General features: G+C 46.7%; 4 protein-coding genes across 4 annotated transcripts; 1 reads left to right on the top strand and 3 right to left on the bottom strand.

Annotated features, from left to right (window-relative positions):
* Positions 1-1,806: 1,806 nt before the first annotated feature.
* Positions 1,807-3,569, bottom strand: PFDN6 (prefoldin subunit 6). The gene is made up of 5 exons (XM_077161489.1): positions 3,253-3,569; positions 2,953-3,031; positions 2,625-2,695; positions 2,422-2,546; positions 1,807-2,189 (listed from the first exon to the last, which is right to left on the bottom strand). The coding sequence occupies exons 2-5, from the start codon at positions 3,014-3,016 to the stop codon at positions 2,060-2,062; spliced, it is 390 nt and encodes a 129-aa protein (XP_077017604.1). The 5' UTR covers positions 3,017-3,031; positions 3,253-3,569; the 3' UTR covers positions 1,807-2,059.
* WDR46 (WD repeat domain 46) lies at positions 3,333-13,829 on the top strand. The gene is made up of 15 exons (XM_077161485.1): positions 3,333-3,781; positions 3,899-4,096; positions 4,206-4,286; positions 4,424-4,536; positions 4,659-4,746; positions 4,901-4,962; positions 5,231-5,335; positions 6,072-6,222; positions 6,345-6,480; positions 6,672-6,771; positions 12,363-12,676; positions 12,801-12,895; positions 13,068-13,163; positions 13,319-13,432; positions 13,551-13,829. Exons 1-15 carry the CDS (start codon positions 3,713-3,715, stop codon positions 13,659-13,661), a joined length of 1,833 nt encoding a protein of 610 aa, XP_077017600.1. The 5' UTR covers positions 3,333-3,712; the 3' UTR covers positions 13,662-13,829.
* Positions 13,830-13,947: 118 nt separating this feature from the next.
* B3GALT4 (beta-1,3-galactosyltransferase 4) lies at positions 13,948-16,028 on the bottom strand. Its single transcript, XM_077161487.1, has 2 exons — positions 15,763-16,028; positions 13,948-15,578 (listed from the first exon to the last, which is right to left on the bottom strand). Exon 2 carries the CDS (start codon positions 15,553-15,555, stop codon positions 14,398-14,400), a length of 1,158 nt encoding a protein of 385 aa, XP_077017602.1. The 5' UTR covers positions 15,556-15,578; positions 15,763-16,028; the 3' UTR covers positions 13,948-14,397.
* Positions 16,029-16,440: 412 nt separating this feature from the next.
* Positions 16,441-22,333, bottom strand: RPS18 (ribosomal protein S18). The gene is made up of 6 exons (XM_077161488.1): positions 22,204-22,333; positions 21,645-21,743; positions 17,053-17,139; positions 16,871-16,972; positions 16,667-16,758; positions 16,441-16,556 (listed from the first exon to the last, which is right to left on the bottom strand). Exons 1-6 carry the CDS (start codon positions 22,204-22,206, stop codon positions 16,481-16,483), a joined length of 459 nt encoding a protein of 152 aa, XP_077017603.1. The 5' UTR covers positions 22,207-22,333; the 3' UTR covers positions 16,441-16,480.
* Between the last annotated feature and the right edge of the window lie 26 nt (positions 22,334-22,359).

Below are 22,359 nucleotides of genomic sequence, written 5' to 3'. Positions count from 1 at the left end.
CTGCCAGATCCAATCTGCTGTTGAATCCTTTAAGGAATTTTGAATTTGTCACTGTGGTCTTCAGCTCTGTTTTGTTCCTTTTTCTTAATAACCATGTCTTTATTGATACTATGTGTTCATCTATTGTTTTCCTGATTTCCTTTGGTCCTTTGTCCCTGTTTTCCTTTAGCTCTTTGACCATATTTAAGACCTTTTTTTTGTGTGTGTGTGAAGTTTTTGTCTGATCTGTCCATGTCTCTTCCTCCTCACTGATAGTTTCTAATGTTTCACTTTCTCCTTTGCCGGAGCCATCACTTCCTGTTTCTTTGTGCCGCTGATAGCTTCAGCCTGAGAAATACGCCACACTTTGTTTTGTAATCTTTTGTTGAAACCTGCACATTTTTATATTTTAACGTTACCTCTGGAATTCAGACTCTGAAGCATCTGATCCTTAAGCTTGTATCCAGCTAGTGTTATGATAGAGCTTTCCTTGAATGCCAGGTACTAACAATAACAAAAGATAGAAAACACCTTTCCTAGTCTTGACTGATTGATCTGTGTAAATGCTCTCCTTCAGGGCTTATCCAGACAATTGGGTTTAGAGAATAACTTGAGGCCAAGTGCAGGAACCTGCTCAGAACCTTTTTGTAGTGGGTCTTGTCTTGCGCATGCACATGTGGCCTTGGGAATTCCTTTTGTCCTCTCTTCTTTAGGAATCAGTTTCCTCACCATATGGGGTACCAGACAACTACAGCTGTTTGTCTTATAGCCAGCAATCCCAGACAGCCTGACTTGACTGCTCTCCTACAGCTTTCTGTAGGAGAGTTTGGTGAACCACCTTCTATATATAGAGCAAGTTCTGGGTTGGCCAGACATTAAAGTTCCCAGGATATACACTGGGGTTACTGTGCTCCCTCTGAAACCTGAACTAGGGCTCCACACCAGGAACTCAGGCTGGCTTTATGGGGCTGGTGAAAGATTGGAGGAAGGTCTAGCCACAGCATCACAAGATCCTACTGCTTTGAAGTAGTGTTTTTATTGATTGTGCGCTCACTGTGTTACTGCAGCGTTTTGTTTCCTGGAGCTTTGAGAAAGATGTTTTCGCCAGTTCTTGCTTGTTGTTCAAACCGGTGATGGGAAGGAGCCCTGAAGCCTCTCACTCCACCGTCTTGATCAGAGTCTCTATCCCTGGTCCTTTTGGTGTGTGTGATCTGGCAGCCGGGGGTGGGATGGGGAGTTGGTTGAACGTAGGAGCCATGGAACAGGAAGGGGCCTGATGTTTTCAATCCCCTTGAAGAACTAAGAGTGAAGTGTTGGTTAAATGGATTCCTCAGAATGGTTTATTCCTCTCCAGCAACATCTCCATTCCCATTCCCTTTATTGCTTTTAAAGTTTTCTTCCTCAGGTATCAGACCCAGGTCAAGTAGTAGTCATCAAATTAAAGCACTCAGTATCAGGAACTCCCTTAGCTATAATTTGTAAAAAAAAAAAAAAAATTGTGGACATTGCACAGCTTAGAGGAATTATAATACTGTAAGGCATTTTGTGCTGGAATTTTAAATTAGCTCAAACTACATTCCAGTAAATTCTGGGAACACAGAGGTTGAAAAGATCTAAAAGAGATGCCAGGGCAATTTAGAGGATGACAAGGGTTCACTAGAAGGAGGGTAACTGCAGTTCACCTTGGGGTCTCAGATTAAGATAACCACGACTTCTTCAACTAAATTGGTATTCCCAACAATAGCTGCATTACAAATGCCATTCCTATGTTTTCAAAACAGTTGTGTCAACCAAGATAAGGGAGAGTTCAGGGTTGTATATACAGACAAAATGCACGTTTGCTTAAGACATTCCTGACTTTAATGACAAAAGGATACCCTGCCACACAGACTCTAGAATCTGGACCTACAGGAGTACTGCAGGTGTTGTACAAGGTGGAAGGGGTGGAAAAACGGATGGAGAGAATCATGACAGAAGTAGATTGTCAGAAAACAGAGCCAGTATTTTCACATTTTATTAGTTACAGTATAGATCCTAGAGCTGCCTCACTCCCTCCCCTCCCCTCCCCCCCACCAAGAGGTCAGGCCTTCTCAGGAGCCCCTGCCTTTGCTGCCTGGGCCCGCTGGAACTCCTGCTGCAGCTGAGCAAGCGTCTCCCTCTGTTGCTCTGACTGCCGCTCAAGGTCTCGGAGTTGGGATTCATATCGTTTACTGAGGGAGACAAAGGAAACTAAGATCAGAAAATGAGAAATTAGTGGGACTTAGTAGCGATGGTGCTGAAGGCAAGAAAGAGATTGGTGGAAAAGCTGAGAACTAGGGGAGGAGCGGGATGAGAAAATTGGACAACTGGGCACCTCTATGGAAAGCTGCTCTACAGTGTTTCCAAAACAACTCTACTCTAATGGTACTGGTTACATTACAGGGAAGTGAAGCAAAGACTCACATTTCAGCGGTAATATAGTCCAGCCTCTTCCCTACTGTGGCTTGGGCCTCCCCGAGCTCTTGTTTGACCAACACAGGACCAAGAAGTTTAAAGACCACGTTGGATCCATCCAGCAGGGCCAGTTCCTGAAGGAGTGGACATATACCATCAGAACCACCGTCAGAACAGGTCCCTCCTCACCCCACAAAATCCCAAGCCCTCACCTCCTTCACGATATTATTTTCTGTCAGCTGTGCCTCAAGTTTCTGTCGCCCTGACATGGACTTACTCAAGTCTGAGGGGTGGGGTGGGAGGAAAGATGTGATTAGAGACATCAAATGTGTTACCCGCCCCCCACAACCAAAATCAGAAGAGAACAGACGAAGTAGACAAGGATGGGAGCCGTGGGTCAGCGGGTGGAGGATAGTAATGAGGTAGGGAAGAGGCTGCACGCGGGGCCCGGTGGGACAGAAGACTTTACCTTCATTATGGCTTTGGGTTGTGGGTGAGTGAAGGGATTGGGGCGGGGCCACACCAACCCTGCTCCCTTACCCTTCTGTAGCTGTTGATATTTCTCCACTTCTCCCTGTAGTTTCTTTTGGATCAGCTCAGCCATAGCTGGGTCGAAGACCTGAGGGGAGCAGGAGAGGGGCACTAGGTTTCACACGCCGAAAGGCACCCGAGCTCCCCTTGCTGGCCTGGTCGGAGGAAACTACAGCACTTTTGAGAGACAGCCCGCCGGGAAACCGCAGTTTCTCCCGGTTGGGATATCGGTTCTACCCAGGCCCCGGGGCAGGGGCTATGGAGAGATGAGAGCCCCAAACCCCTCAGCCCAAGCCCTGCCCTACTCACGTTCTCCCTTCAGTATTACTAAACCCGGAAGTAATTGTGGCAACCCGCGTCAAGAGCGTGCCGGAAGTGGCCTTCTGATTCAAGCCGGGAAATGTAGTCCTGACACGTTTAACGCTAGCGCACTCCTAAAAAGTCCGCACTCGGAAGGATTTGGAAAAGATGGGAAAACAAAGCCTGGAAACCAAACTACACCGTTACTTCGGCTCTGGCCCTGGATTTGGCTCTTTTTCTTTCGCAAGGGCATCATTACTCTGGCAAAAGCCGCTGTTCTGGAAGGCGGTGCCAAGGCCTGCCCCGCCCATCAGGAGAAAGGGCGCCCTCTTTCAACATGGCGCCGAGAGGGCCTCAGACCTGACGCGGCCCTGATTGGGTGAAGGCCAGAGGACTTCCGGGAGTTTCTAAGCCTACAGTGGGACGGCTGAACCGAGTTTGCACGTGGGTCATCAACATTGTGGTCTTGATGGAGACGGCCCCCAAGCCGGGTGGGGATGTTCCGCCCAACAAGAACAAAATTCAGGTCCAGAAGAAGGTAGAGACCCCCTTGGGGCGGGAAGGAAAGTGTTTAATTGCGGGGTGATGGAGGGGATGGAGGGGGCGGGTCGGGGAAGCGGGCAGCGGAGCCTTAGGGCCTCTGATCTGCCGGCAGAAACCTCGGCGATACTGGGAGGGAGAAGACGTGGCTTCGACTACTGCCGGAGTTTCTCCAGGGCCCCCTCGTCGCAAGAAGAGAAAGAGGGATCTCCGCCCCCAGAAGCCAAAGAAGACTCATATTCTAAAGAAGTCTCGGGTCACCAAGAAGCCTCGGGTTCGGAGGAATCCGGAGCCTGAACGGAGCTTGTCTGGGGTGAGACTGAGGCCTGATAGGGTGGCAGGGCAAGGCATCTTGTGCCTTGAGAGTGCGAAGGTTGAGGTCAACTCGAGCTTGTTAGCTAGTCTCCTCCTTTTTACTCCAGGCCCAGGACCCATTCCCAGGCCCTTCTCCCGTCCCTGTGGAAGCGACCCAGAAGTTCCGTCGTATTGACAGATCCAAAAAGGTGAGACTTAGCCGGGGAGTGGGGAGGGGTTGGAGACAGGGAGGTTGGATGGAGGTGGGGCCAGGTGATTCTCCTGTGACCCCCTCCACATGTCCACTATTTTTTTGCCCCCAACCCTTGCTCTCCCAATGATATAGTTACTACATGCTAAATCCAAAACCCGAAACAGACTTGAGGTCGCTGAAGCTGAAGAAGAGGAAGCAAGTGTCAGAGCTGCTCGTTCTGAGCTGCTGCTTGCTGAGGAGCCTGGGTGAGTAGACCCTGATCTGGGCATTCCCAGCCCTTGCTTTATGGGGCTCCTCTTTCTCATTTCTATGTGGGTATGTCCGCTTCATCTTAAGAAGATTTTTTTTGCAATAACCCTTTTTGCAGGTTTCTGGAAGGGGAAGATGGAGAAGACACGGCCAAGATACGTCAGGCTGACATTGTGGAGGCTGTGGACATTGCCAGTGCAGCCAAGGTTAGCCTGAGCCTGGGGCAGGGGCCACAAAACTGATTGGTTGTTCAGAGCAAGAGGGATATGAGAAATAGAAGAGGGAGTTGATGAAATGAGCTAGTTCTCTGTTGACTTTTTATTTTATTTTATTTTATTTTTTAACTCTTCCTCTTTGCAGCACTTTGACTTGAATCTGCGGCAGTTTGGACCCTATAGGCTGAACTACTCTCGAACTGGGAGGTAATGTTGAATTCCAGGGACTCTTGAACTGAGATGTGGTAGTGTCTGCTAAACTGCAGTTGTGCCCACCTCAGCAAACAATCCAGTGTATGTTGGGGTTGTTGATGAAGGGAGGATCCTGTGATTTGCCTAGATATGAGTGGACCCTCTTGAACAACATCTGTCCTCTCACTTGGAGAGGAAGAGCTGGCCTGGGGGCAGACCTCGAATTGTCTGAGTCACAGTGTTTTCCTACACTGACACCCTGCCTGTTCCCCATTTCTAATAGACACTTGGCTTTCGGAGGTCGTCGGGGTCATGTGGCTGCCCTTGACTGGGTGACAAAGAAGCTCATGTGTGAGATCAATGTCATGGAGGCTGTGCGGGACATCCGGTTAGTGACCTCCTATAAGTGCTTATGGGGACTGAGACACCCCATCCCTCTAAAAAGTTTTTTAAAACATTTTTTACTGTAAAATATACAATAATTATAAAAAAAGCCATAATTTTCAAAGCACGTTTTAACTTTGAAGAACAGATTTCAAAGTTTGGTATAGGTTGCAATTCCCCATTTTCAGGTTTTTCCTTCTAGCTGCTTTAAAACACTGGAAGCTAAAATAAATATCATTATAGTGACTCAGCAATCGTACTCATTGTTAAAGCCTATCTTTTCTGTTATAACTCTTTCTCTCCCTTGATCTTTCTCCCAATGTTTAGGGGTATTTGGGCTATGCCCATTCTAACTTTTTCATGTGGGAAGGGGCTGTTGATAATATGGGAGGGGGATGGAACTAGTTGACATTCTGGAAGGCTGACCCCTCTGGGTTTCAGGACTTATCTGGCCTACGAACCCTCTAGTCCTAAGTGTTCTTTAGGGTTAATAGGAATGATGTTTGTTGGGGTATGGCAGACCATGACAATGAGCACTATCTCACTGAGGCTTACATAAGCGTAGCCTCCAGAATAGCCTCTTGACTCCATTTGAACTCTCTTAGCCATTGATGCCTTATTTTGTTAAATTTCTTTTTCCTCTTTTAGTCCAGAAGGCATTGTCAATCCCTCAGTGCCAGAGCCCCATTCCTTTTTTAATGACAGTCTGTGATCTGTTTTCCCACTGAATCACCTATCAGATTTTTGCACTCGGAGGCACTGCTTGCTGTTGCTCAGAACCGCTGGCTTCACATCTATGATAACCAGGGCATCGAGCTCCACTGCATCCGCCGCTGTGACCGCGTCACACGGCTTGAGTTCCTGCCCTTCCACTTCCTACTGGCCACAGCTGTGAGTGGCTGGAGCATAAGAACCGGGTTGGCAGCCCTTGACAGGATCCTGCCCCATTTGGGACTGGGGTTGGGGGAAGACAGAGCGCAATCAGGACCAGTTATTCTTTCTCTCTTTTACAGTCAGAAACAGGGTTTCTGACCTACCTGGATGTGTCAGTGGGGAAGATAGTGGCAGCTTTAAATGCTCGGGCTGGACGGCTTGACATCATGACTCAGAACCCTTACAATGCCATCATTCATCTTGGACACAGCAATGGTCAGTCCGTGGCTTAGCTTTGACTCTGGCTATTCTCACTTGTTTTTCTTCTGTATTTATACTTGACAAGTCCCTTAACTTGTACTTTTACCTTTTTGTCTTGTACTTCTTGGTTTGAGTATCCACTTTTCCTAGATTTAATAACCTCAGCGCCTCACCTGTAACTTTAGCTGTGCTCCTGTGACTTTCAGGTACTGTGTCCTTATGGAGTCCAGCCATGAAGGAACCACTGGCTAAGATTCTTTGTCACCGTGGTGGGGTCCGGGCTGTGACAGTAGATTCTACAGGCACGTAAGTCACTTGTTTGGGGATGAAATACTGGGGTCACAGATGGGGTCATGGGTAAGGAAGTGAATGTGCCTTTTTAGCACAGACCCTGCAGACAGATTGCTTGGGTTTAATTCCTGGTGTTACCACTTGCAGCATGTTACTGCGGGTACAGAAAAGCGAACTTCAGAAAGGGCCAGATGGTAAATATTTTTTTAAAATTTTTTTTATTTTTAATTTAATTTTTTTTTACATGGGCAGGCACCGGGAATTGAACCGGGTCCTCTGGCATGGCAGGCAAGCATTCTTGCCTGCTGAGCCACCGTGACCCACCCCAGATGGTAAATATTTTATGTTTTGTAGGTTAGTAGGCAAAATTGAGAGTAATATGCAGAAATTTAAATAATAAGAAAGAAAAGAAATTGTGACAAATTTTCAAGCAATGGAATACAAGATATGATAATCACTTAACCTTTGTAATACAGGTTGTTTAGTTTGCTAGGTGCTGAAATGCAATTACCAGAAACAGAATGGCTTTTAAAAGGGGGAGTTTAATAAGTTGTTAGTTTACAATTCTAAGGCTGTGGAAATGTCCAAATTAAAGCAAATCTATAAGAATGTCCAAATTAAGGTGCCAAAAAGAGGTTGCCTTCACTCAAGAAAGGCCAATGAAGTTCAGGGTTTCCCTTTCAACTGGAAAGTCACATGGCAAAAATGGTGATGTCTGCTAGCTTTCTCTCCAGGCTTCTTGTTTCATGAAGCTCCCCTAGGGGTGTTTTCCTATATCTCCAGAGGTCTCTGGCTACCTGGGCTCTTGACCTTGTGGCTCTCTCAAGACTCTGTCTCTCTTTCCAAAAGGCTTCCTCTTTTTCCCCCTCATTTTTTTTTTTAATTTGATTATTTGTTTTTTTATTGTTGAGTTGTAAGAATTCTTTATAAATTCTGTATACAAGTCTCTTACCAGATTTACAAATATTTTCTCCCATTCCATGGGTCGTCTTTTTACTTTCTTTTTTTTTAAATTTTTTAAACTTGTTTTTTATTTATGATACATAACCACATACAGACACAAACATTCTTATATGATCATTCAGTTCTTGTTATATAATCAGTAACTCACACTGTCATCACATAGTTGTATAATCATCATCATGATCATTTCTTAGAACATCTGTATCAATTCAGAAAAAGAAATAAAAATAAAACAAAAAAATTAATGCATACCCTACCCCTTATCTCTCCCCTTCACTGATCACCAGCATTTCAATCTGCTAAATTTATTTTAACATTTGTTCCCCCTATTATTTATTTATTTTTAATCCATATGTTTTAATTGTCCATCAATAAGGTAGACAAAAGGAGCATCAGACGCAAGGCTCTCATAACCACACAATCACACTGCGACAGCCATATCATCATGCAATTATCTTCAAGAAACGTGGCCACTAGAGCATAGCTCCACATTTTCAGGCAGTTCCCTCCAGCCTCTCCATTACATCTTGACTAACAAGGTGATATCTATTTAATGCATAAGAATAACCTCCAGGATAACCTCTCGACTCATTTGGAATCTCTCAGCCACTGATACTTTATTTTGTCTCATTTAGCTCTTCTTCCTTTTGGTTGAGAAGATTTTCTCAATCCCTTGATGCTGAGTTCCAACTCATTCTAGGATTTCTGTCCCATGTTGCCAGGAAGGTCCACACCCCTGGTTGTCATGTCCCACGTAGAGATGGGGAGGGCAGTGAGTTTGCTTGTTGTGTCGACCGAGAGAGGCCACATCTGAGCAATGGAAGAGGTTCTCTTGGGGGTGATTCTTAGGCCTAATTTTAAGTAGGCTTAGCCCATCCTTTGTGGGATTAAGTTTCATATGAATAAACCCCAAGATTAGAGGCTTGGCCTGTTGCTTTGGCTGTCCCCACTGCCTGTGAGAATATCAAGAATTCTCCACTTGGGGAAGTTAAATTTTCCCCCCTTTTCTACCATTTCCCCAAGGGGACTCTGCAAATACTTCCCTATTCACTGTTCGAATCGCTCTGGGATTTATCTGGGCATCACTCTGGACAAACCTACAAAATCTCATGTGGGGGCCTATTTTTAGTAGTCAGAATTTGTTAATTAATTCCACAATTGGAGTTTGGTTGAGCTCAGCCCCTGCTAGTAGTAAAGTCTCTTTCCTTTCCCCTCTGGAAAGCAGCCAGTGGGGGAGGGGTGCCAGCCCCATGGCTTGGGGGACTCACAGTTCTGGGGGGGCTCGCAGCCCATCCAGCTGGTCCAGACTGGAGTACGCTGTGTGTCCGGTCACTGATGTGGCCCCAGCAGTTGTCCTGTACTGTTCCTGGCTATTTACTAGCTGCTCTGGAGGACGAACTAAATCCCATACCTCACTAAGCTGCCGTCTTGGACCTCTCCCAAAATGCTTCCTCTTTTAAAGGATTCCAGTAAACTAATCAAGACCCACCTGGTATGGGTGGAGTCATATCTCACATCTCCGTGGAGATAATCTAATCAAAAGAAATGGTTACCCCTGCGAGATTGGATCAAGATTAAAACATGGCTTTTCTAAGGTACACAATCTTTTCAAACCAGCACACAGATACACTAATGAAAATTGAAATATCTGTTTGAGGATGACAGTTTGTTGAATTGAGGTTCAAAGTTAGTGTTCAAACTTGATTTCAAATGTTCATCTGGTAATGCTAATGTGTAAAAAGATTTTATGTGTTTCATCTTTGGAAACATCTTTTCACAGAGATAGGTGATGGGTGGATGTGAGCCACTCAAAATGCTGTCATTATAACCTTGTCACTGCAACTTGTAGTCCCCTGAGTAGCAGTGTGAAGCACTGAGGTTGCTATATACAGTCTCTGTCACAGGTTATCAACTGTGCCTTTGTAAATGAGTGGACATGGCTGTGTTTCAGTAAAAACTTATATGTGGCCACTGACATTTGAATTGCATATAATTTCACATCCTGAAATTCTGTTCTTTTTACTTTTTTCCCCCTACATTTAAAAACGTAAAAATGCATTCTCGGCTTTTTGGCTGTTCAGATAGAAGTGATGGGACATGTTTGGCCTGTGGGCGGTAGTTTGCCAACCCCTGATCTAGCTCAGAAAGCTGTTGAAATAGACATTACACAACATAATACGTATGAAGAGTTTAGCGGATGCCTAGGAAATAGGAAGCGCTGCTGTCATCATCATCATCATCATTAAAGACAGTCTGGATGGTGATGTGAGGGGGTGGTGGTGTGTCTCATTAGAGTATTTGTATTTTTACAGCTGGTCTGTTTGTCTAGATCTGGGGGACCTTTTTTCACACAAGTTCCAGTGTGTTTTTCTCTAATTCAGTTTCATTTATCAGGCATTCACTGGGCTTCTGCTGTGTGCTGGGCTGGGTGCTAAGGTCCTGGGAATAAAAAGATGTATCAGCCACTGAGCCTGCTCTGGTGTGGTGGTCTAATTAAATTTTTTTACGAAAACCAGTGGCAGGCAATTTCCACCCCTGGACTGCGGGAACGATTGACCCCAGCTGTCTTCTGTTAACCCCAGACTTAATGTGTTCATCACTGGGTAGGGCAAGTGTTCCCCCTTGCCCAATCCTTTTCTCCTATATTGTCCTGCCACCCCGAATTTGACTTCTTTTTTGTCTCCTAGCTCCCTACATAGCCTCTGTGTTCTTCAGCCATCAGTAAGAGCAGGAGTCAGAAGCACCACGTATGGAGTGCTTTCTGGACCCCCAAGCACTTGATGCTTGCTTGGGCAGCCTCACTTCAAAGGCCTGACTGCTTTTCCTCTGAAGGTCTCTCCCGGGTCTATCTGTCTTCATCTATGCTGTTACCCTGGGACATGAGTGCATTCACAGTCAGTTTTCAGTCTCTAATTCTTCCTCCTTCTGGCTGCCCATGAGTTCCTTTCCTCCTTTTATTCTTCTGCTCAGTAAATCTTTTACATTATAAACTACATAACCTAATTGTTTTCAAATTGTTTTAAAGAAAACCAACAAGCAAATGTACAGGAAAAGGAAAAAGCCCATTGGCTGCCAGTGGCGAAAGCCTTCCAGATGCTTGGCCCCCCTGGCCTTCCATAATTGTGTCTTTGTGGACAAGTGATTTGGTGCTGTGATTTTGGTGCTGCCAGCCTGGCTCTGGGAAGATGGAAGACCCTTGGGCCACAGGGCCTTAGCTGTAACTTGCCCTCCTTGGGCTACCTGGGCCAGCTGCTCCTGTGCTTGGGGCTTAGTTCACTGAGGCCTGAGGTTAACACCTTGATGCCAAATTCTGGTCCTTGATCTTATACCCATCCGTGCTGATAAATTTCTTTATTGCTGAGAAGCTCCTCAGACAAGTAATGGGGCCTTCAGATTTGAGGCCTACCATCTTTACCAAGAGGCCTTCTAGAAGCCTAAATGAGGATTGCATTCTTAAAAGCTGAGCTGCTGCTTGCAAGTTAAGTAGCACAGTAGTGTGGCTGGTGTCTACCCAACAGATCCCATAGAAGGGTGTGTGAGGGAGAGAGGAGTCAAAATATACTCATGAGTTGTTGGTTCACCAAGGGGTGTGACTCTGTTCCAGGAGCCCTTAGAAATTTTTGGTCTCTCTCTGATGGTGTTGGGTCCCTAATGGTCTTGTCAAGAGAAGTTACCTGCCGGGCCTCTATTTGGCTCCATCACAGGAACTCTTCAGTCCCCTCTTCCTGGCTTCGCAGTCCAGGCAAAACAGTTCTTGCCCTCTTAGCAAACACACATACCCTGCTGCTTCTCCTTTAGCCTCCTCCTCTGAGGAACAACTTAAACATAGAAATGCTCTTCTCTCCAAGTCGGCTACTCAAGATAGCTGGAGGGGATTTGGTTACCAATCTTGCCCTCCCTCCTTCCAGGGAGAGGAAAAACAGGTGAAGCAGTTACTTTATTGCTTCCTAAGTAGATTTTCTCAAGTTCCTACAGTCCTCAACCTGTGATTTGTCATTGCTAGAGAGTCCTGTTGGGATAATAAGCAATATGAATCCTTAGTCTGAGAGAGCACCTGCAATTTGTCCCCAATTTTCCTGACTGTATTTCCCACTAATCTTGAAAAAAAACTTCCACTTCCATCTCACTCTCTACACACTCTGGTATATAATTCATTTATACCCACATTTCCCATGAAGCCCTCCTGGACTTTTTTACTTGGTATTTCCTTTTGCTGAGCTGCTTTGCTGTCTCTGTCTATGCAATGAAATGTCACTTGTGGGTACAGATTTCATGTTTTTCCCATTTATTTCACATGTCTTGAGAGGGTTATGGTGTTAGTGGGTAAGAGGGCAGACACTAAAGAAACAGGACTGACTTGAATTCCAGCTCTAATTCTCACTAACCCTGATTTCCTTTCTCTGAGTTTCAATTCCTCCATTTTCACAAGGGAAGTAAGAATAGTAGAGTCAGTATGAGGCTTAACTTAGAGGATCCCTGTAATGTGTTTAACATGACAGTGGTAGCTATTATTAGTCTTTTCCCCAATCAGATTCTATGCCTAGAGGACAGAAGCTGTGTCTTCGTTGATTTTGGAGTTGGCCGTAAGACTGCTCAGTAAACCCGCACTGACAGACTGACACACCCTCCCTCCCTGCCCCCAGGTACATGGCCACTTCAGGTCTGGACCACCAGCTGAAGATCTTTGACTTGCGAGGGACATTCCAGCCTCTGAGTGCTCGAACCCTGCCCCAGGGAGCAGGGCAACTGGCCTATTCCCAGCGGGGGCTGCTGGTGGCAGGAATGGGTGATGTGGTCAACATATGGGCAGGGCAAGGCGCGACCAGTCTGCCCTCCTTGGAGCTGCCCTACCTTACCCACCGGCTCTCGGGCCATGTTCATGGCCTTCAGTTCTGCCCCTTTGAAGACGTGCTGGGAGTGGGGCACAGTGGGGGCATCACCAGCATGCTGGTTCCTGGTGAGTGAATCAGGCCTTGGGCTCAGAGTAAATGAACTGGATGGAAGTTTGTTCCTTAGATAGCAGGGAGTAAGGGGTTTCGTTGGATTCTTCCTTATGGCTCCATGGTCTGCTCTCCCTCTAGGGGCTGCTGAGCCCAACTTTGATGGCCTGGAGAGTAACCCATACAGGAGCCGGAAGCAGCGCCAGGAGTGGGAGGTGAAGGCCCTGCTGGAGAAGGTGAGATATGCTTGCATGGGGCCGGGGCTAGAGAAAGCCCTCCAGGGATCTCTTGTTAAGGTGAAGTGCTGCCCCGGAAGAATGGGCTACAGCACCCTCCCGGCTTCTGTCCCTCTTTGGTGCTACCCTTCTGTGGCTCTTACTTATTCATGTCTTTCTTTGACACCTCCAGGTACCTGCAGAACTCATTTGTCTGGACCCACGGGCTCTGGCAGAGGTGGATGTCATATCTTTGGAGCAGGAAAAGAAGGAACGGATAGAGAGGCTGGTACGGAGTGGGGCCCTGCATGCCTACCCGAAACAGACACATACACGTCCAGGACTTCCCCACCTACACATCCTCTCTCCACCCTGGGCTGTCCCCAGAAATGTGGCTCTGAGGCCATTATAGATTTTCACTCCAGTTCCTGTTCCCTTCCTCAGGGCTATGACCCCGAAGCCAAGACTCCCTTCCAGCCAAAGCCAAAACAGAAGGGCCGCAGCTCGACGGCCAGCCTGGTGAAGAGGAAGAGGAAGGTCATGGATGAGGAGCACAGGGTAAAAGAGCGCTGGTGGGTGGGCTAGGCCCACACAGGCTGCCCCCTTCCTGCTTCTCTTTGGGTCTCTGGCCTTACCAGCCTGCCACTTCTCACCTTGCCTCTGTGTCTACCCCCAGGACAAGGTCCGGCAGAGCCTTGAGCAGCAGCAGCAGCAACAGCAGCAGGAGCAGAAGGTGGCCAAGCCTGTGGGGTCCCGGCCATCTGCCCTAGACAGATTCATACACTGAGCCCAACTCTGGGGTGGCCTGGAAATAATAATCTCTTCCCAAGATTGCCTCTGGGGAAATGACCCTATTTTCCTGGAATGGGAAGGGAACAGTGTGCCCCCTTTTCCAACTGGGAATGGACAGCTGGCTCCTGAGTGATATTAAAGAGGGGGGTGATTTCTTCCTGAATATGTGTCTGGATCACCCTGCAGCCTTGGTCCCCTCCCCCTTTGCCTGTAGGCAGCTGTGCTACTATTCTAGGATCATGGTTCCTGCCTCCCTCCCCCACCCTACAACTTGTGGTTGCTCTGTCTTATTCCCTTTCAGTGGCCCTCCTCCTTGCAGAGTCTATCCTTCCTCTCCCATATCCCTGGAGATATCTCCTTGCCATCCAGCAGGGTCTGGCAGCCTCTGGGACTCCTTAGCCTTGTGTTTAGGGGTCCTGGTGAGAACAACACTGCACTTGAAGAGGTGGAGAGACAGAAGTTTATTGAACACATACCCCTTTCCTGCCTTTGGCTGGAGAGAATAACCCCAGCATTTTTTTGCTATTCCTGATGACCAGTTTTGGGGCTGGCAGGCGAGGCTCCTTGGGTTACTGCTGCGTCCCTGAGTCTTATAATGCCAGACTGAAGAGCTGGAGTGAGAAAACTGATCAGCTGCAGCCACCTAAGAACCTTGAGTCTGGGAGAAAGAAGGTCTTGGGGTGCTGGCTGGACCTGCAGCTCCTCCCTCCTCTCCTGTGACCCTGGCATGCTCAGCTGTGAAGCCAAGCTATTACCCGACACCGCAGGATGCCTAGGACTCCCTGGAGCCAGGAGCAGAAAGGTGCAGTTCTTTCTCCATCAGGGCTACCCACCAGCTTCCAGACCTGCTGCATTGTCCAGGGGTCCAACTTGTGGGATGTCAGCAGGAATTTCCCATAGCAGCACCGGTCCAGGGGGTAGTTGGTAGCACCAGCTAGCCTGACACAGTGTGTTGGGGTAAGGCCTCCTCTTTGGGCACTTACCCCCACAAAGACATCCTCCAGTGGTAAAGGGGGTGTGTGGCTGGCCACCCTCAGGACGAGCTGCAACGCGGAAGCTGACAGCACATACCCTGTCCCAGAGGCATAGGGTGGAAAGGGGCCCCAGGTAGGAGGCCACTGCTGGTCAGATACTTGATGTCGGCCCCCTGGTGTCCGAGAGGGGTACACCCGCCAGTGCACACGGCCTAGGTACAGGAGAGGTACGGGCTTGTTGCTAAAGGCCAGACCTCTCTGTTCCTGTGCTTTATTTCCAACCCCAGTCCCTCTCTTGGGCTCCATGCCCTTCTCCCATTGCTCCCAATGGCCACCTCGCTTGACCAGCTCTGATACCAGTTCTGGGACGTTGACATAGACATCATCATCAGTCTTGAGGATGTAGCGGGCAGTGGGGCAGTGCTTGGAGGCCCAGTTCAGCCCACTGAGGGTCTTGATGGTAAGGTTGCGGTAGGAATCCTGGAAAGCCGCCTGCATGATGTCCCCTTGGGCTGCAGACTCCAAAGCCAGGTTGTTGCTTTGGATGTCCCAGTTGGGCCGCTGTCTCCCGGGCTCCCCCAGCAGGAAGAGAGTCTGTACTCTGAGCCCCCCAGCCTCACGCAGTCCACCCCAGGAGGCTCGAATGGCATTTCTCTGGTTCACGTTCTCTGGGGCTGTGCACACCAGGATTAGCAAGAAGGGAGGAGGGGCACCAGTACCGCTGCACGCATCCATGTTGGGGATCAGTAGACGCGGCAGGGCCAGGGGTGGCCCTGGAGGGGCCGGGGCTGGGGCGGGCAGCAGCGAGTGCAGCGAGAGGCTCAGCAGCTCCTCCCCAATTCCTCCAAAGAGGGTCCAGACGATCACTAGCAGCAGGGCGGCCAGAAGAAGGCGGTGAAAGAAGCTGAGGGGCATGGTGTGGCACGGTCAGTGGTGATCTAGAGACAAAGGAAGGACAGTTAGAGAGTCATGGGCCCAACTCCCCTTACCCTGCCTTGATCACCACCTCACCCGGCCGTGTCGGGATCGAGCGTGCCTGCCAGCAGAGAATACCCTGCCGAGACGCGGGAGATGGGCAGGTGGCGCCGCGGCGGCCGCCGCTGGGACTGTGATAAGGAATACCTTGTTGCCGCGGCTCCACAGCCCCAAATCCCTGCTCCATGGCTGTCCAATTGCTGTACTCTGCCGGCCCTGCCGCCATTCTCCCGCTTCCTTTGCCGGAAGGTCGCACTGCGCGTTTACGTGGTCTCTGCCGGAAGCACTCCAGCAGCGCAGCGGAATTCAGGCCCGGAAACGAGAGGTTGTGGGGGCACGGCACGCAGCCGGACTGGTTTTGCCTCCCTGAGCTAGGAATGGCTGTTCTCGTGGGGAGGCCGGCTCTTCCGGTTCACCAAAATGGGTGCCCATTGTTGCTGCCCAGATGAACCGGCAAGGGACTCAATAAACACGCCTCCCCGAATGTTCTGACCTCCGGACTAGACAGGGGGTGGGAAAAAGCTGCAAACACTCATGTTGTAACTGTTTACTCAGCCACAAATGCTCCACATGGAATGGGTTGTCTTGAAACAAGACATCTGGGGTCTCTCAATACTGGGAGTATTTCTTGTTCCTCTCGAGAAAGAGCCTACACCTTCTTCTGTCTGGTGGAGCAGCAAGACTGCTTTAACAGAGACCAAGGTAGTTTGTTGGGTGTATATGCCTCCAGTGAACGGAAAGGGAGAATGCCAACAGGTACCAGCAAAAGATGCCCACATTCTGTACTGATGCCATTAAAAAAGAAAAGAATCACAAAGGAAGCCATAATGTATAAACTATTTATTATTTATTAAGGCCTTTAGACTCATTTCTTCTTGGACACACCCACAGTGCGACCACGGCGGCCAGTGGTCTTGGTGTGTTGGCCTCGGACACGAAGTCTGCAGGTGAGAAAAGGGTCACAGGTCACACAGTGCAAAGGTTTGGGAAGAGGAAGATTAGGCATTAGGGTCAGGCTGAGGGGACAGGACAGAGCAACACTCTCACTCACCCCCAGAAGTGGCGCAGACCTCTATGGGCCCGAATCTTCTTCAGTCGCTCCAGATCTTCACGGAGCTTGTTGTCCAGACCATTGGCCAGGACCTGAATTCAGGAAAGGATGAGAGAAGCCTGCTCACCTCCCAACCCCCTAATGTTCGCTTCTAATCAGAATCCATCTAACTTTTTCCCCAATCCCTCCCACCTCAACACACACCTGACTGTATTTTCCATCTTTGACATCCTTCTGTCTGTTCAAGAACCAATCTGGGATCTTGTACTGGCGTGGGTTCTGCATAATGGTGATTACACGTTCCACCTGCCAGGTAGGAAAAGGGTCAGATTCCAGGGACGACTCAGATGCCCGCACTGGCTCCTCAGACCCCTCCTTGTCCTCACCTCATCCTCAGTGAGCTCTCCTGCCCTCTTGGTGAGGTCGATGTCTGCTTTCCTCAACACCACATGAGCATACCTCCGTCCCACGCCCTAAGGTGACAAATTTCATGAGTTAAGTCTGATTTCGGTTTGTACACAAAGGGCTGGCGATAATCTTTACGTTTTCCTAGATCACCATTTCCAGATACAAAAATAAAGCCTGACCACTGAATATAAAGGAGAAAAATAATCTTGTATAGGGGCAGGGCAGGGCCAAAATAGGGAACATGGGGTGGACGATTATAACACCTTGAAAGTAGGATCTTTTCTTCTCTCAATACCCAACATATCATAGTTGTCAACATAGGCTGACAATGCAGCAGCACCCGTTAAGTGGTACCTTCCCATACCTGCACTGTGAAGAACAAAGAGCCTGGCTCTCAAAGTTGGTGCAGGATCAAAACTACAAGACCAGATTCACACTTGGTGAACAGGAACTGGGGTAGGGACAACACAGCAACGTCTTTATGACTGCCAGGAACCACCTCCAGCTTCCAGTACTGAAGCTGCCCTCCATGCAGTGGTATATTGTAGGTCAGTGTCTTCTAGGACTCTAACTGGACTGGACAACATAAAGCACCCAATGGCAAAGTCACATGAAACATGGCTATCTATTCATTATCTATGATATGTTCCTTGAGGCATACAGTTTCAGGTAGTGTCTTCTCCAGCAAATATAGTTGTAAAAGCTGATAGAATCACTACAGTGTTACCCATGGTATCAATGCAATTGAAATTTATTCTAGAGCTAATGGAATTCTGAGGAAAGTGAATAACGATGCATGGGCTCCAATGTGGTGTCTTTGGAGGTGTTGGAACTGGGCAGGCTGCAAAGACCTGCAACTTCTTGCTGCTGGCTATTAGTACGACTGGAACCACTGAAGCTATGAATCTTTTAATCAGGCTAGGGTTTGACCCAAAACTAATGGCTAAACTTCTAAATATGAGCTTAAGACAGTGCTGGTCAAGCAACAGTGTCAAAACTGTCAATACAATACCTGGGGTGATGGATGGCTAATTCCCTTGGCTAATAATTATAAGGGTGGGTTTGGAGCAACACTAATAGTCAAGGATGTGAAAGCAGCACAAGACTCTGCTACCAACAACACAAAGAACGCAATCCTTCTGGGTAGTATGGCTTATGAGCTCTATAGGATAATGTATGCAAAGGGCTACTCAAAGATTGTGTTCCAGTTTCCCAAGAGGATACCTTCTGAGTTTGTCCTTCAGCCATGGACACTGCTGGAAACCAGATTCTCATCCTGGAACCTTATAGCTCACTCCACAAGTAAATGGGTGGAGTGATACCCAAAAAGACAATGAGGCTACTTTTGATTGGCTAGGTCACAGTAAATCCTAGGATTTTCCACCCATTTCTGTTTATTTTTTCAGTATTATATTTAACAAAAATAAGATTATTTTTTCAGTGAGACCAAATCCATCTTAAATGAAAGAAATTGATGTGAATAGAGAAATTAAAGAAAATCTAACAAATTACTCCTTGTGTCCTTCAGGAAGCTTGTCCTGTTGACAAAATGGTGACAGTTAAAGTTGGTGATACGTTACTAAAGTTACCAACTTATTTTCTAGAGAGTAGACAAAGCAAACTTGTTGCTATATGCTTTATAATTTGGATTCCGTTCCTCCTGTTATAACTCCCAATACTTGGCAAACTTACTGTTTTTCTATTTTTGCTTCCTTGTATATTCTTACTATATATTTTTTGGACTTCAAAGTTTTGAACATCTTTAGACCTGTTACAGAGCCAATGATTACTGATTAGATGATTATTGTTATTCTAAATAAAGTCACATTACTCTTGAATTAAAAAAAGAAACAAAATTCTTTTTGCAGGTCACTGGATCCCCATGATCAAAGTCTTCCAACATCACCATTGTCATTTGTCCAGAGATGACCAGGCCCTTGGGAACTACCTACTCAAATCAAACTCAAAAGAAACTAATGCTTACACTGGTGCCATGACACCAACACCAGCACAGGTGTCCCACCACCCCAATTCATGAACCAAGAGATGTAGAAAGTGAAGGATGGTGTATCAGCTTTAACAGCACAGGCCCCACATTTACACCCACCCAAGACCTCAAAATGTGACCTATTTGGAAACAGGGTATTTGCTGATATAATCAGTTAAGAAGAGCTCACACTGGATTACTGTGAGAGGACACAAGGGAAAGTCATGTAACAGGCAGAGTTCAGAGTTGTAGCTATAGGCCAGGAAATGCCAAGGATTGTCAGCAATCACCAGAAACTATGAGGAAGCAGCATTCTCTATAGTCTTCAGAGGGAGTATGGTCCTCCTGACACACCTCGATGTCAGGCTTCTGACCTCCAGAACTGTTGAGAATTGGTTGTTTCAAGCCACCAATCTGAGGTAATTTGTTATGGCAGTCCAAGGAAACGAATGGATATTTCCTCTCTGTTAAGTGACTGAGGAAACCAAATTATCAAGAGGTTGCTTCACAAGAGTTTAGGGTCTTTAAGTCACTCTCAAATTTTCTGAAATATTTACCAATAAAAGATTATTATCTGAGACTTGCTTCAACATGGAATATGGGTAGGGGTATAGATGAAACAAGATTTAAAATTTTTAGCTAAATGGTGCATCTGTGGGAGTTTGTTCTCTTTACATTTAAATATTTACATTCTTCACCCTTCCCTGGCTAATCTTGCTCTCTACTCCTTTCTTTAACTTCTCTGAGGAATTCTTCCCCATACTCATCCCTTTTCTTACTCAACCTTTTTTTCCAGTTTCCAAGTATTACACCACCCTTCCCAGACCTGTAAAGGAGCACCTCGAACCTTTAGTTTTCTCACAAGGCTAGATGCTTTTCCTCAGTATTCACTGAGCATGATCCATCTCATCACAGGCTCTCCTAAGTAACTGAAACTGCCTTGGTTAAATTCAGTTTTTCCACGCATCTAAATCGACTACAAACGTTATGATACACATTTAACAGAAGTAACAAATACAGTATCAGTCAATTTCAAAGAGGCAGAGGACAGGGCTAACAGTGTTCCTGCCAACCACGCCCACTTTTCACATTCACTATCTCACTTAAGCTGCCCCCGCTCACATTCACTATCTCACTTAAGCTGCCCCCGCAACTGCAATAGTTCCTGCAGCCAACACTGCCTTACTAGTTTCACAGAATGTCAAATAGAAAGAACTTAAGCTTCTATATTAAAGAACAAATGAACTACAAATTCAGACAACAAAGTTCTTAAATTCTAAGTATTAAACACTAACTTAGTTACCATTTGATCAGCTGTCAAAACTGTGAATGTCCTCAAAGTATCAAGTAGAGTTCTCACAAATATCTATATTGCCATAGCAATAACCTATGTAACTAAATCTTTTCATGATTTCAGGAAAATAAGAAGATACAAATATTTTTACAATTAACATATGGAAATCTTAACCACCTAAAATGGATATCTTAGTTAGCTTATCCATAGGCATATTTAAAAAAAAAATTAAGTAATCACTCTAAAGCCTGTTTGTACAGTGTGTTCCATAACCCAATTTAAAACTGAAGCAAGGGAGGAAAAGAATCTATGGATACAGATATCAGAGTTTCTTAAATTCTAAATACTAAACACTATCTTGAACACCATTTTATTAACTATCAAAACTGTGTGTATTCTCAAAATATCAAATAAAAAGTTATTACAAATATCGAAAGAAAGATGGAAAAAAAAATCAAGGGATCTTGCAGGACTTTGTACGTCAAAGCTAGGACTCACAACTTTAAATTGTATCCCCTCTTTGAATTATTAGCCAATTGAAATTCCTTGAAATCAGGCAAGTTTCCCTAGTACCACCCATTCCCTAATATTGAATGAGAACCTGCAATACCCTAGAACCTGGGGATTGTGAACACAGGCCGTGCCCTGACCCCATGGAGTATACATATACTGGTAGGCTAGGAAGACACTCAGCTATTTCCACAATTACAAATTTTAGTGAAAATGATAGGCAGAATGTCTCCGCTTGTACTTAACCATTTCTTGCGCCTCCCACCTGAGCTGAAAAGCAGCATTTATTTTTACCTCTGGCATCTGAGTTTTGTAAAATGTCCCTCTCAGGACTAGTGACACCTCTCCTGCCCCCTAAATTAGGTTTCTTCACACTTGACATTGTTGACATCTCTACTCACTCAAGATGTATGAGAATTATCCAATTTTCAGAGCACACTTATTTAATAGTAACAGTTGTTGATATGATGCAGTTGGGGATTAAAAGTGAACTAAATCTAGCATGGATCTCATTAGCCAAAAGCTCAGGAAATGCCTGAAGAAACTCTAGCAATTTCAAGCAGACAATCATACCCCCATCCACCAGGTGAAACATTCTGGCTTGACCTCAAACTACCCTGTCTTAACATTGCTGGTTCCTGCTAAGAGTATTAGTCCCTCACTTAACTGCTTCTTTTCTTAATCCAGCAGCCAGCATGATCTGGATCTCCTCAACCATGCCTCCTGAGATCTAACAACCCAAGTTGCACTTATATTCCCTACTCCTTACCCTACTTTACCTTAATGGCAGTGATGGCAAAGGCTATTTTCCGGCGCCCATCGATGTTGGTGTTGAGTACTCGCAAAATGTGCTGGAACTTCTCAGGGATCACTAGAGACTGATTGAAAGAGATTGGGGGAGAAGTCAGACACCATGACTAGGATCACATTAAGGCACCTAAGACGAACGAAAAACTTCAAACAAAAATGTTAAGATTGTCACAGAGGGAGCAACGACCTCCCCCATTCAGATTCACAACACAGCAAACTCCTCAGTCCTGCAAACAAGAACAAGTTCAGGTCCCCTCCTCGTTCCCAAAAGTACACTCCGCGTGGCGGACACGGAGGTTACCCACACGCCCAAGCTTTTCGCCGCTTTCGTGCCCCCGGGGAGCGACCCTTCACTGGGCCCCGCTCTCTAGAATTGGAAGTCTCTGGTCGTCCCTTCCCAGGGAAGCGATCCAAGGCTCCACACAAAGCTGCAGTCCCCTAGGTTGAGGTGTTCTCGGTCCTCTGAGAGCAGATCTTCCCTGCCCTGGTTCCGATGTTATCGGATCCGGGCACGAATTCCAAGCTTACCATGGCTGCAACAGAAACAGCGGCGTGTAGGCCTCTGTGGAAGAGAGAGCGGAAGTGACACAATATACTTATATAGCTATTAGGCGGAAGGGTGGAGCTAACTGGGAGAAACACTTCCGGAAACTTCCCCGCACCAGGAGACTCGACCTCTGAGTG

This window comes from Tamandua tetradactyla, chromosome 5 (genome assembly GCF_023851605.1).
Source record: "Tamandua tetradactyla isolate mTamTet1 chromosome 5, mTamTet1.pri, whole genome shotgun sequence".
Classification (NCBI taxonomy): domain Eukaryota; kingdom Metazoa; phylum Chordata; class Mammalia; order Pilosa; family Myrmecophagidae; genus Tamandua; species Tamandua tetradactyla.
This window is presented reverse-complemented; position numbering and strand designations above follow the sequence as displayed.

What these genes read in the sequence shown, in the direction of transcription:
- PFDN6 (XM_077161489.1), bottom strand. Translation starts at nt 3,016, where the DNA reads ATGGCTGAGCTGATCCAAAAGAAACTACAGGGAGAAGTGGAGAAATAT. An exon ending in ATATCAACAGCTACAGAAGG is followed by an intron (nt 2,696 to 2,952) that starts GTAAGGGAGCAG and finishes CCCACCCCTCAG; the next exon opens with ACTTGAGTAAGTCCATGTCA. An exon ending in AAAATAATATCGTGAAGGAG is followed by an intron (nt 2,547 to 2,624) that starts GTGAGGGCTTGG and finishes CCACTCCTTCAG; the next exon opens with GAACTGGCCCTGCTGGATGG.
- RPS18 (XM_077161488.1), bottom strand. An exon ending in GAGAGCTCACTGAGGATGAG is followed by an intron (nt 16,973 to 17,052) that starts GTGAGGACAAGG and finishes CCTACCTGGCAG; the next exon opens with GTGGAACGTGTAATCACCAT. An exon ending in GGTCTGCGCCACTTCTGGGG is followed by an intron (nt 16,557 to 16,666) that starts GTGAGTGAGAGT and finishes TCTCACCTGCAG; the next exon opens with ACTTCGTGTCCGAGGCCAAC.
- B3GALT4 (XM_077161487.1), bottom strand. Translation starts at nt 15,555, where the DNA reads ATGCCCCTCAGCTTCTTTCACCGCCTTCTTCTGGCCGCCCTGCTGCTA.
- WDR46 (XM_077161485.1), top strand. Translation starts at nt 3,713, where the DNA reads ATGGAGACGGCCCCCAAGCCGGGTGGGGATGTTCCGCCCAACAAGAAC. An exon ending in TCATCTTGGACACAGCAATG is followed by an intron (nt 6,481 to 6,671) that starts GTCAGTCCGTGG and finishes TGTGACTTTCAG; the next exon opens with GTACTGTGTCCTTATGGAGT. An exon ending in AGGAACGGATAGAGAGGCTG is followed by an intron (nt 13,164 to 13,318) that starts GTACGGAGTGGG and finishes TCCCTTCCTCAG; the next exon opens with GGCTATGACCCCGAAGCCAA.